Source organism: Micromys minutus, assembly GCF_963924665.1.
Source record: "Micromys minutus genome assembly, chromosome: 3".
Taxonomy (NCBI): domain Eukaryota; kingdom Metazoa; phylum Chordata; class Mammalia; order Rodentia; family Muridae; genus Micromys; species Micromys minutus.
Window position 1 is genome coordinate 87280325 of NC_137972.1, and position 14634 is coordinate 87294958.

General features: G+C 42.3%; 1 protein-coding gene across 4 annotated transcripts in view; it reads right to left on the bottom strand.

The window, feature by feature from the left end:
- The window catches only part of SLC8A1 (solute carrier family 8 member A1), a gene marked incomplete at its 3' end in the record, with an annotated part of 271539 nt that overhangs the window by 242864 nt on the left and 14041 nt on the right, over window positions 1–14634 (bottom strand). For all 4 annotated transcript variants that reach the window (XM_080914734.1, XM_080914733.1, XM_080914731.1 and 1 more), the window contains exon 2: window positions 6331–8160. In XM_080914734.1, coding sequence (XP_080770860.1) covers window positions 6331–8129 — 1799 coding nt within the window. In that variant the 5' untranslated portion in view covers window positions 8130–8160. The remainder of the gene's footprint in view (window positions 1–6330; window positions 8161–14634) is intronic.

A 14634-nucleotide genomic window follows, 5' to 3' on the forward strand; every position in this document is an offset into this window, starting at 1 on the left:
GGTTTTCACTAAGCTGGCATCACTAGAGAATAACCATCAGTGGTGTTGCTCGTGTGTGGGTATCAGCTACCAAACCGCAAATCACTTCGGTACATCCTTAATTTACTTTTTCATTAGCAGTTAACATTAGACAGAATTCCCCCATTGAAAGTTAAGATAACTTGGCATGGGCTTTGACTTCGCCATTGACTGAGCGTCATCCAAAGCGAGTGCTTTCAATTACATCTATTAAATGGATTTCACAGTATGGTTTTAGAAGTTTTCCTGGTAACTACATGTGACAATTATTACTTATCAGTACTTATAGCCAAATAAATCTCTGATCTTAGAAAAAGTCAACATGAAATAATTAATCATTTGTATAGGAAAATGAAGGAATAGTTCCAGACACTATAACATTAAATATTTAAATGATATCTTCACTTAAAAGCAAGGCAAAAGATTACAAGTTCGCAGTATCTTAACTACAAGTGAAAATGTTGGTACTTAGAGTTGAGAGGGCTCAGTTGGTAAAACGTTTACAGGCAAGCATTAACACTTACGGCTGGACCCTTAGCAGGAATGTAGGAAGGAAGAAAATAGAAATGCACATTTACAATTCCAGCAGTAGCAAGCTAGACAGTTAGTCCCTTGGAGCTTACTTTACAGTCAGACTGCCCATTTGGTAAGAGCTCTGGATTCAGTGAGAGTCTGCCTCAAAAAAACCAGCGTACAGAAAGACAGAGGGAGACCAACATTACCATATAGCCTCCGAGAGAACATGTATACATACATGCACATGCACCCTCATGCACACATCTACACACATCTACACACAGAAGGCCTGATGTGTTTTCTGTGACAGCTACTGAATGTTGGGATAACAGCATGACATTAGACTGCATTATGCTCCCAGATCTAGTCTACATGTATGCAGATAGGGTGCAGTGTAGTTAAAATTTCATCATTATTAGTAGTACACTCCAAATCTACATATAAGGCCTTTATTTACAGAAAGTACGCGTTCAAAAGAAACAGACAATGATTGAGATCTCCTTGGTTCTAGAAACCAAGTAATCAATAAAACTGTACTGCCTCTGTATCAGTGATCAGATTGAACCCCATTTCAACCATGGTTAATGGACCCTTGGAATCAGATAACCCTTAAGTCGAATCTTTGCTATGAATCTCTTTATGGTGCCATAAAAAGAATAATAAATTCGGGCTCTGTGCACAGCATTAAACAAGCAAAAACATTTTCCAAAGTACACAATGAAACTTTTGTGTCAACAGCTCCGTCTGTGTACTGTAGCTTTAAAAGAAGTCATCCCTTAAAACTAGCCGTGTGATCAGGTAAGCTAGAAACTCTCCCTGAACAACAGCCTAAGCTAGGTTCACAAACCCAACTTCATCAAGAAAGTCTCTTTTCTCTGGATCTGACATGTGGACCTAGCTTTGGAGAACATCATCTAAGGAAAAGATACCTATGACCAAAAGAAGACTAGAACATATTTCTAACTTTCTGAGAAGTCAGCCAAGCTAGATATATTTAATAATGTTTTCTGTAGAAATATTGTTTTTAAGTTCTCGGGGCTAAGTCTCAGTCACACACAGAAATCTGTAGAAACAACTACCCAGTACCTGCAAATCCTGGTAGCAATGGAACGCTACAAAGTCAAACTGAAGTCTGTTTATTTAAGGCTAAGATGCTGGGAAGGACAAAATATAAATGCAGGGCTGTAATTTCATTCTACTTAAAAAAATAAAATGCTTTCTCATTTCATTGTAGAGAACATAGTACAGTAAGAATTTTCAACACTGGTATTTGGTGGTTGGTCTAAAAAATCCAGGGGCTGCAGGGAGAGCCATGTACCTTGAGCATCTGAATCTGATTAAGAAGTAGCTTGGTACCTGGTCCTTATCCTTCTGGGATCCTCAATCTGTCCCCCAACTCTTCCATAGGACTTTTCTGAGCTGGGTTTAATGTTTGACTGTGGTTCACTGCATCTGTTTTGGCTATCTGCTGAGTGGAGCCTCTCAGAGGACAATTATGCTAGGCTTCTGTCTGCAGATCCAGGCTGACAGACACAAAGACAGCATGAGGGTCCAAGTTGAAGGAGGAAGGCAGGCTACTGCATTCATTTATGTTCCTCTCACACAAGGCACCTGTGTATCCAGGCATCAGTGACAAATACAGCTGTCCATCAGAGTTAGCTAACGCTGTGGATTCCCATAGACTGAACCACCAACCAAAGAGCATACAAGGACTGGACCTAACCTCCACCTCCCCCACATATGTGGCAGATGTACAGGTGGGTCTCCATGCGAGTTTCCCAATAACTAGAGCAGGGGCTTATCCTGACTCTGTTGCCTGTTTGTGGATCCTGTACCCCTAACTGGTCTTCCTTCTGCCTAGTGCTGAAGTGACATGAGGTCCCAGGGTGGGTTCCTACCCAGGGATGACCGCCCTCTTCTCAGAGTTGAAGGGGAGAGGTGGGGCAAGGGGCCATGTTAGCAGGGACTGGGAGGAAGAGAGATTTAATTGGGCTGTAAAATGAATAAATAAATTAACAAATGGGAAAAATCACAGGTTGGTGATGAGTCATTGTGATCAGAGAACTAGGTTGTGAAGACAGGTGGATCTTTGGCAAATGCTTGCTGTCCAGCCAGCTTGTCTAAGACCACCCTAGTGTGTGAGTGATAGATGAATGAGAGACTATTCCAGAGAACTAGACAGAATGCTTCTGAAGCATCTGCTGTCACCTGAGTTTTTCTTATCTTAGCCATTATGATTGGTATGACGGGGCATCTCAGGGTTGTTTTGATTTGCATTTCCCAAAGAGAGGGACACTCTTCCATTGTTGGTGGAATTTCAGGCTGGTACAACCACACTGGAGATCAGTCTGGTGGTTCCTCAGAAAATTGGACATAGTATTATCAGAGGACCCAGCTATATACCACTCCTGGGCATGTATCCAAAAGATGCTCCAACATATAACAAGGACACATGCTCCACTATGTTCATAGCAGCCTTATTTATAATAGCCAGAATCTGGAAACAACCCAGATGTCCTTCAACAGAGGAACAGATACAGAAAATGTGGTGCATTTCCATAACGGAGTACTACTCAGCTATTAAAAACAATGACTTCATGAAATTCTTAGGCAAATGGATGGAAGTAGAAAATATCCTGAGTGAGGTAATCCAGTCACAAAACAATACACATAGGATGCACTCACTGATTAGCAGCTACCTAAAAGCTTGGAATACCCAAGATACAACTCACAGACCATATGAAGCTCAAGAAGAAGCATCCAAAGTGTGGATGTTTCAGTCCTTCTTAGATGGGGAACCAATACTCATGGAAGGTAAAGAGTGGGAGGGACTTGGGAAGAAGAGAGGAGGAGGGAAGAAAAGAGGTACAGGGTCAGGTACTGGAGAAGATGATATTCAGAGGGTCAGGAATTTGAACAGAGAAATTTAGCAATGGGGGATGGGAAACTGAGGCTAGCCACCAGCAAGTTCCAGGTGCCAAGAAAGCAAGAGGCTCCTAGGACCCGATAAGGATGACATCAGCTGAAATGTAAAACAAATGGGAGGGAGAAGCTGTAGAGATCATATCCAGAGGTTAAGCAAGGTTACCAGTTGGGGAATGGGACCACCCACTCATCTCCAAACTTTTAACCCAGAATGGCTCCTGTCTAAAAGAAATATGAAGACAAAGTGTGGCATAGAGACTGAAGGAAAGGCCATCCAGAGACTGCCCCACCTGAGTATCTCTCCCAGATACAGACACCAAACCCAGACACTATTGTGGATGCCATGAAGTGCTTGCTGAAAGGAGCCTGATATAGCTGTCTCCTGAGAGGTTCTGCCAGAGCCTGACAAATACAGAGATGGGTGCTCACAGCCAACCATTGAACTGAGCATGGGGACCCCAATGGAGGAGTTAGAGAAAGGACTGAATGAGCTGAAGGGGTTTGCAACCCCACAGGAAGAACAACAATATCAACCAACCAGACCACCCAGAGTTCCCAGGGACTAAACCACCAACCAAAGAGAATTCATGGAAGGACCCATAGCTCCAGAATATGTAGCAGAGGGTGGTATTGTCTGGCATAAACAGGAAAATAAGCCCTTGGTTCTGTGAAGGCTCTATTCCCCAGTGTAGGTGAATGCCAGGGTGGTGAATTGGGAGTGAGTGGGTGGGAGGGAGAGCACCCTCACAGGAGCAGGGTAAGGGGGATGGGAGAGAGGGGTTCTGGAGGGGAAACTAAAGGGGATGGCATTTGAAATGTAAATATATAAAAATATCCAATAATAAAAAGAATGCTTCTGAGAATACCCATCATTGGCCTTTGTCCTCCATACACGCATTTACATGCATACACAGAAACAACGGGCTTGTTACCAGTTCTATGAAGGTTCAGCAGGTCCACCAATTCCTACAAATGTTCAAAGGAAACATCCATTTTTAAAAGTGGAGCTTGGCAATAGTCCTCCCTGAGCAAGAATAAAATTGATTTAATTGCATAGAATGAATGAATGTTTCAAATGAAGCTTGGTGGAATGTAATTCCATCAAATCACTGTCAGTCTAAGTAGTAAGACTTTCTTCTTTTCCTTCTTTTTATGCCACCAAACAGAAGACTGCTTACCTATGGCTTGATTAAAAACCTTAGAGAACAGAGCAAGAACAAAATAAACTTAACTTCAGTAAGAATATGTTAACCCTAGGAGAAAGCATCCTCTGTCAAACGAATGAAACATTTGCCAGCTTTGGCATTGTTATGGGTTACCTTTAGAGTTCATTAAGCTTTTCCATGGATTATGGGTGCTGTCTATAGCTGAAGTCACTAGAAACTGTAGTGGGAAAAAGAGCAAGTGGGGAAATAAGATAGCTGTGTGCCAGCTTGGAGCAGATCATAGTCAGCGCAAGTGCCTATCTACAATAGCATTTGCTGCCGTATTCTATGTCCACAGAATACATTTCAGTATGTAGGATCTTAACAACATAAAACAGGTACTGATGTAAACACTGCCCACCTCCATACCATGCATAAAGGTGATGAGCATAATCTGCCCTTCCTTTAATTTCTATATGAAATCAACTTCAACAACCACCCTTTTCTATTATACAACATCAAAGAAACCTAAGGAACCCAAAAAGCCCTTTCAAGGAAATCTGGTCCCTCTACCCCCCATCTTTGCTTTTTTGTTCAGACGCCATTCTTGATGAGCCTATACTTGCCATTTGAACATATCATCTGCTGCTAGACAAATATCACCAAGTTTCCACTTCATCTTATTGAACGTTTTTCCCTTAATTATCCGAGCTGCCAATGCTTCAGTCAACACTCTTACTCATTTTCAGATCCTTTGACACACTACAGACTGCAATGTCATCTCTTTTTTTCCTAGTCTCAATCTCACCCTCTCCCTTCCTTTCTTCTTGATCCTGACTCTTTTGTAGCTTATTTTGGGAGTGAGGCAGGAGACCTTGCTCTCTCCATAGCAGCTCTTGAAAGAACAATCATTTCATATTTGGTTACTCCATGATACAGCAAGGGCATTAGTAAGGAGGAGGAAAGAGTCAGCCATTTGCCACCTCTCTGTCTCTGTCCCACGCCTCATCTGCAAGAATTCTCGGTAATAATCTTCTATCACTATTATATATCATTAGGGTAAAAAGTTCACACCATCATGTAAAAGAGAACCAGATTTGGAACTAAATAAATCTATGTTGGAATCCAAATGATGAAACAAAACTGGTCGTATGTCATCATTCAACATTAGCTACAAGTAGACACATTATCATAGTCTCATAATACACAGTGTCAAATAAGTCATGGAGACATCCAGTCAACCTTGCTAGTCAGGATGTTCTCAGAGCTGTTTCATTTTCAGGCTTCTCTAGGCATTACACAACAATGGAGTTAGCAAGCGTGTGGTGTTTTAAACATTTTTCAGTATTTATGTATTTTATACACACACACACACACATACACACACACACACACACACACACACACACACACACACACACGTACTCCTCATGATTTTTAACAGAAGCTTCCATCTCATCTTAAGTAGTGTACTAAATTGTTTCACAATTTATTGTATCATGCTCTACAATACACTCAACATACGTAAAAGGGCAAAAAGAGATATTAAGATCTTGTGTACTGTGCATATTGAAAAGAAACACCAGTTATTTTGAAAGAGCTGTTATTTTGGAGGTAATATTACTTAGCAGTTATGGTTTCCTGGATTCTGTTTGTTAAAAGAGTAGATACATGCACACACACACACACACACACACACACACACACACACACACAAGTAACTTACACTATTTCGTCGTTCTGGAATTCAAGCTCTCCACAGGTGTCCTCAAAGTCCTCCCCTCCACCTCGGGCTGTGCCTTCAATGGTTTTATAGGGAACGATAACATTTCCTCGAGCTCCAGATGTTCTCAACACCTTCACCTCCATGACGCCAATGCTCTCGCTCACGTGAGTCACGGGTTCCTCAAACGTAAAGATGCCAGCATGGTCATCATCAAAAATGGTTATGGTGGCAGTGTTGGGTGACCCAAGACAAGCAAGTGCGGGCATGTGATTGGATTCTAGTATGCCATCTTCTGAAACTTCTGAAGAGACTCTGACATTGCTGAGGTGTACAAGGAAGTTTTCATCTTCTTCAAAGATGTCATCATCAATGATGCCAACTCTGATTTCCTTCTGGGTCTCCCCGGGTTTGAAGATCACAGTCCCTTCCGTGAACTCATAATCAGACCCAGCATTAGCTGTGCCGTCTTCTGTCCTGAAGTCAACAAACACAGTGTTGGTCAAGTCACCTCCTCTTCGAATAATGGTGAGGGCCACAGTACCACAGTTCTCTAAGCACTGGTACGTCCCTTGCTCAAAGAAGACCTTACTGACTGGGTCATGTTCAGCCGCATCCATGTTGACCTCATGCATGCTGACAGCCTTCCTTGCTTGGTCAGCTGCATGCCTCTTCAAAATGTTACCGGCTCCAGTCATCAGCCGAGTAGCTTGAATCCGGTAAAACGCTCGGCTCTTCTGCTGCTGACTTAGGACTTGATAATTGGCTAGTTCGATTAATTGCTCGATTTCTTTCTCAGGATGCTTCTGCTTAAGTTCCTTCAGAATCCTTGCCATCTCACGCCTTGCTTCCTCATCATCTTGGTCCCTCTCATCGACTTCCAACACCAGAGCACCATCTAAGAAATTGTCAACATGAGAGTTGACCACTTTCCCATCCATTTCAATTTCAGTTTTGGAAGCTGGTCTGTCTCCTTCGTGTTCAATGATCATGCCCCTCTGCTTGCCAGCCCTGTACCGCTTGTAGACATACTTGTAAAAGAGAAGCCGCCTGTCTGCTACCCAAGCGAATACAACACAGATGGGAAAAAAGAAGAAAGTAAGCAATCCTTCCCAAACCTCCACAACGCCAGGAGAACTAACAGACAAAATTATATAAAGCCAGGTATAGGCAAAGATGCTCCAGGCTGCTGTCACAAAGAACACACGCAAATGCTTAATCTTCCGCGTCTCTCCATCAGGGACCACATAAACACAAAGTGCGATGATGATGAACATGTTGAAGGCAGCACTTCCCACAATGGTGCTGGGACCAAGGTCCCCTGCGGTGAAGTTATGGCCACAGACTTCAATGACTGACAGGAGAATCTCAGGAGCAGAAGATCCCAGGGCCATCAAGGTCAGGTTAGACACAGTCTCGTTCCAGATCCTCACTGTAGTCTTGGTGGTCTCTCCATTTGGTTTCTTTATGGTAATCTCCTTTTCTTGGGAGGTGATGACTTCTATGGAGGACATAAACCGGTCGGCAATAATAGAAACTCCAAGGAACATGTAGACCATGGCCACAAAATACACAGTTGCTCTAGCGATTTTGTCCCCAAAAGATGGGTCTTGGGGTTCCCAAATGGGCAAAATCACACCTTTCTTACAGTAATATGAGCCAGTACATTCAGTGGTTTCATTTCCTCCTGTTTCTGCCTCTGAATCTGCAGTTATGTGGTCAACATGGGAAAACAAAAGAGCCAGCAGAGCTATCAGACGAAATCCCATTGAAACATTGGGTGGGAAACTTAATCGAAGCATGGTGGACAATGAGACTTCCACGTGTTCCAACCTGCAGTTTACAGGAGAGAAAAAAGATGGGGAGGAAAAGAAATCACATCATTAGAACCAAAGCATCACTCATAACGTATTTGAATTACTCTTACCAAAACTTTCTACATGGCAGTTCACCATAAAATCTCTGTGGAATCATCATTCTAAGAATCCACCAGTGACCAAACAATCTTTTGTAGAACTTTCAATTCAGTCTCTCTGTTTGTGGCTTTTTCTACATGTAGTTCCATTCACTGAGGGAGAAACACAAAGGACTCCCTGAACATGAAATGTCCCATTGCGGCACAACTCTGTGAGCATGCGCTGGTGTATACTAACAGCAACAATAAACAGAAAGCAAAACATTGAAGTATTATGTAAATTCTTCCTGGTTGTTGGGGTTTTTTTTTCTTTTTTCTTTTTACATTTTATGTGGTGCGATATCTTCGGAAACTACTTCATTGACAAAATTGACCTTATTAAGAGTCACATGGTGAAATTCAGACTCTGAAATAGTCCTCCCAATACAAGGCATGCTGGTTATCTTACATTCTGGAGTACATCATTATTGTGTTTTGTAAAATAAGACCCACTGCTCCAAGGTTCCTTGGAAACAGAGACATCTTTAAGCTCACTGACAATAAAGCTCAAAAGTATTTGTTCTTGTAAAGGAAAATGTCTCACTGGAGGTGCGGTGTTCTCATATTTTAGGTGCAGCTTTTAAAAGCATGTTTTCATTAGGGCACAGCCCCCCATTTCAGCCAGTGGGGTCTCCTGATAGATTAGCAGCTGGTCACATGGGTCGCAGGTTCTTCACATCTGCACACACAGCCTGCTTTGGAAGTTGCAGGCAGTGTGCAACAGGAAGAAGAGACAACCAGGTCTGGGCTCAGCTGTGAGGAAGAATGGAGAAGCCTGGAGGTCTGTGGAGTCAGCCATAAAATGTCCCTTCTCAGTGAGTGTCATTGATCATTTCCATGAACATTCCAAAACATATATTATTTCTATAGTGGGCTCAAGAGTCCAAAAGATGCAAGAGTGAGGATTCTATCTGAATTTCCTCATGTGGCATAACAACTGTAGCCACAAAGTATACATAAAGAACATACATACATACATACATACATACATACATACATACATACATATATCTAATACACACACACACATATGTATGCTGAAGAACTATTGACAGTTAAGAACATGGCAACTGAGCCACTGAGCAATACAAAGAACAGTAAAAGTGAAGTTGTTGACTAAGCTACCAAGATCCTAACTTTACCTACTAGCTCAGCTGAAACTTTATAGCACCTCTGCCTGCAAGACCTGCAATTTGGGGTAAAAACAAATCTGAAATGCCTCTTTATAGCATCCATAAAGCCTGGATAGAAAAAAGGTCACAGTCATAACTCTGTGTCACCTGTGGAAAATTAAACCAAAATCAGAATTCTCACTGCTCAGAATGACTGGGAGCCATGCCACGTTTGCCTATGTTTTCTGCCCCGTTTGTGTTGTGGACAGAAAAGTATAAGGCCCAAGAGAAGCCCTTGTCCAGCACATAGCAGCAGACATTTTGGATCCTGTCATACCCAGGAATACCTTCTAGCTAATAACTGATGAAAGATTACCTCCTTTTTAACAAATTTCTCCCACACTAAAAAAGACCAACCTTGTGAGAGCTTATATCTAACTGAAGGAAGAGGCTGATAAATAAAAAGATGTATATTCAAAGTATAAAATAGTTCCTAGTCAAGTCTGTCCACCAGTTTAGTCGTTGAAGATCTCGTGTGGTTTTTAAAATCTTTACCACAAAGTGACATCGTAAACCATATAGCAAGAGAACTGAATTATCCAATTCCAACTTGCAGGTGTACTTAGGCTATGAACATTTATGCATTTTATATGGATTTTGCAATCGCTTCTCTTCTGTCCTGAAGATTCGCCGGTGACTAAAATACAAATCTCTGTCTCTGTTAACTTTTGATCTCATGTGGAGGTAACAAATAAGAAAATATAAATATTGGCTATCAGAACATGTCATAGTGGAGCAGAGAAGAATCAATTGAAGGACAGAGACTGTCGGTGTATTGATGTGTGTACACAAAAGACCTGCCTGATTTTATACTCAGGATAAGGTAATAGTTGAGCAAAGTCCAAAGACAAGGAAGAGATCAAACATGGAGATACCTACAGGAAGAAGGTTGCAGCCAACTACACAGGTTCCAATAATAACAATACTTGGCTTGGTGTGTCTAGAACCACAGCAATATCAGTGTGGTGAAGGCAGTGAATGGGAAGGGTAGGACTCTGGAGCACAGAGGTATCGGCCATAGAAGGAATGGAAAAGGATCCCTAGAAGAGGCGGCTGATCAGAGTGATACTTCACACTGTCTTTTCCGGGGTATCTCTCATCTAGATTAGTGATGAGTCGACTATGACATCAGACATTGAAACAGGAAGACTATAATAAGATATGTTTTAACAGAGCTCAATGTCTGGCAGGTATACAAATTAAAGATCAGACAGCTAACATTGGGAAAGGAGAACTCTTTGTAGTAATCCCTTCAGAGGATGTTCAATGCAAAATGTCTTGAGCCTAAAAATATGAGAAAGATTAGCTAGAATAATCAAAAGACGGCACCTGTCTCTAAGCCTGACACATTAAATACTGACTCCAAACTACTGTCAAACCCAGCACTCCAGTCTCGGTGCTTCAGAGTTGGAACTCCTGCAGAGCAAAGATGGCATTTTCAACTGCATTAAAATCCTTGATTGGTTTTCCCTTGCCTGTTTCCCCATAGTCAATGCCTAAATACTTAGGGTCTGCCGAAGACCTCTTAAGACCTGAGCTCTGAGCTCCAAAGCTTGCTACAAAGGACAACACGGGGTTATCTCTGTGATTACAGACTGCGTTATCTGCTCCAGACAAGTCATTTCTCCCCCTCTGAGCCTCAAATTTAAAAGTACAATAAAAACTCACAGTCAACTTCCTGAAACTAAGACGTTCCACATATAAAAACACTGTTGTAGAAATCATGCTAAGTTCTTTATATGTATCAATTTATTATAATGCTTACAAGAACAATTTCTGTGCTGTTGTATCAAGGTTTCCATGACAACCCAGGAAACTAGCACCTCTCTGGAACTTTTTGATACCCTGGCAGTGACTCTATGCTGAAATATGATAAACAAGGGCAAGACAGGTTCACTCTATATAGAAAATATAACTCTATATTAGAAGTGGTGTGACTGAGGATTAGACAGTACTTAGTAAAAGTCACACACAAAGTGAATTCTAAATGAAGATTAAACCCTGGTCTGTTTCAGAGAATGGTATCATTATCTTCTTTTTTTGATAATAGGAGAAGCAATATTTGATGACTGTGATGTCTCTACTTGAACTAGCCCCTTAGAGTTAGCGTCAGTCTCCTGATAAGTTCCCAGCAGCCTGAATTTTTCTCTTATGGATTAGACATTGAAGCAGGCAAGCATCAAGGACAGCACAAGAGCTGGCATGTTCCTAGAGACAGCTGCCCTGTGAGCTCTAGCCTTTAGCAATTGCCTGGCAACCACTTCCTGTGTACACTGTCAGGGCAATCTTAGGTCCGCCAACAAAAAGCTCTGCCCTCCTTGCTGTAGCCCGTATCTGATGCTGTTCTCAGCCAGAAGGCTAGCAGATGTGGAAAGGCAGGTGGATGTGTACAAATCCATCACTATGATCAGTCACCATAATCAGTGTCAGCAAAATAAGGGTGGGGGGGCTCCTGAGGTGACCTAAAAACATCACAATGATTTTCAAAAGAGGACAGCACAATAATTTGTGAAATCAGTGGCTGTGGAACACTGATGTAACTTATTGGCAATAATGCAGCTGGAAAGAACTCTCTGGACTTTGGTCTCTTTCTCCATTAAATTAATACCAAATCCAAATACTCATCCGGATATGGGTGGGTGTTATACACAAAGCAGTTTCTTTCTTGCTCCCTTTTTCCAGTGTCTTTCTCCTCATTATTTAGCTAGTTAGATTTCATTTTTCTTACATATCCTTCCATATACTCCCATAAAAATAGAGCAGGGAGATAATCTAAGGCCACAGAGAAAGCAAATATAACTCTTGTTCCCTTCCAGGCTTTCTTATATTCTTGCTTTTGGATAGTAGGATAAGTGTAGGTTGATTACAACGGATTCAGATTAACTATAGCCAAAGATTACATAAAAACACCCATTATACCATCCAATTGATTCTTAATGCTATGTGAATAATACCTGGATTTCTTTCTATATACTGCCTACTTTGAATTAAAACAAAACAAGAGTAGGCAGGACATGTTCCTGAGCTGAGTGACAGTGACTGATGGTGGCATAGAGCCAACCAGGTCAGTCAGTCTTGCCTGTTAAAGGGAAGGTTACAGCTGTAAGGAACAGAAGCACCAATGCAAGATGGCTGCTCATCAAACTGCCACTGATGGAAAAGAGCTGTCACCACAAAGTCAACTAAGCAGACTGCTCCTTCCCTTTGGAGGCTGAAGTCAGTTTTCATTGTCAAGCAGTACACTACCTGACTCAGAGAAAAGAATATTCCTACCAGCCCAGCTCACTAGGTGGCTTCATCCCATTCTGTTGATTGGTGGTTGACGGTAAACCAAGAGAGGATGACAAAGGATGACGGTTCTGTGCATAGGCCCATTCCGCCTAGAATGCCAAGACAGCACCCTGATTCTCAGTCTTAGTCTCTCGGACTACAGGAAAGGACTCACTTCCCAGAGTCACACTGCATTAATACTAGGGCAACCCCACACCACCCAGATATTAAACAGAGTAAATAGTGTTTCCTCTCTGCTGATGGATAATGGATAAATTGGAAGGTTCTTGCAGGAGTCAGGCTGTGGAGGACTGATGACAGGCGTATGACCTCCTCGTTAAACTAATACAACTGGAATCAGGGTTCTGTCTTGTGTCAGAAAACACCCACTTAAATTGCCTAGCAAAGAAAGCAACTGGGTAAAAGTTGGGCAATACAGTCCCTAAAAAGGAAGAACGATTTAAGCAAATGAAGAAGTTATGGAAAAGCCATGTGTCCCACCCACAAGCGCTACTATTTCTGCCCATGGCCCTTACTACTTTTACATGCTAAATAATATACTCAAACCTTATAGGGACAGGGATGGTTTGATTGACTGATTGATTAATTGATTGATTGCAGTGATTCACTCCTCGTTCCTAGGGTCAGGATTGGTTCATTAAAGGTGTGCAGCACATACTAACTGGATGAATAAAATGAGTCTCATAAGCTCATGTGCTGACTCATCAAATCCCTGGTGCTGTATCAGAAACTGGCAACTGAGCACCTGCACTGAAAAGCATTCACTACGGGAGTGGATGTGCCCTCCATACGCAGAGGAAGAAAAGCCACTATCGGTGTCAGCCACAAGAGAGGAAATCGGTTATCCAGGCTCATGGTAAAGAGCCTCAGGCTGGAAAAGCTGGCCTCTGAGCTTGGACAAAGGGGTTTTCTTCCACAGCCTGGGGTTCCAGGGTGGTCTCACACTTTCCTTTCCCTGGTATGGTTTGTTAACTGAAAGCTGTTGAGTGCACTGAACACGGGAAGCACACTTAAGGAAGCATCTACTCCCTTTCCTTTCACTTGCAATCAAAGACATCCGATCAAATCTCTTCCAACCCCCGCCATGCTAGAGGCCCTGGACAAGGGAAGAAAATGTAAATGTGTTAACTCTGCATGCCAACATGATCATGTATGAAAGGGGAAGAAAGTGAAAAAGAAAGAGGAGGAGACAGTGAGGCATTCAGAGAAAAGACTGATTATCTGGGTGGAACCCCAGTCAGTAAGGACCAACTTGAGGGTTACTGCACCTGGACCATGTCGAAGCTGTTCGGACTGGACTTGTGGAAATGGTGGCAACAGGGCTGAAATAGATAACTAAGCATAACACGTGCACACACACACACACACACACTCACACACACAGTCACACACACATAGTCACACACACACACTCACACACACAACACACACAGTCATACACACAGTCACACACACAGTCACACACACACAGTCACACACACAGTCATACACACAGTCACACACACACAGTCACACACACAGTCACACACACACAGTCACACACACACAGTCATACACACAGTCATACACACAGTCACACACACAGTCACACACACACAGTCACACACACAGTCATATACACACACAGTCACATACACACACAGTCATACACACATAGTCACATACACACAACCCACACACAGTGACACACACAGTCACATACACACAGTAACACACACAGTCATATACACACAGTCACACACACACATGTAGTCACACACACAGTCACACACACATAGTCACACACAGTCACACACACAGTCACACACACACAGTCACACACACACAGTCACACACACACAGTCACACACACATAGTCACACACATAACACACACACACAATCACACACA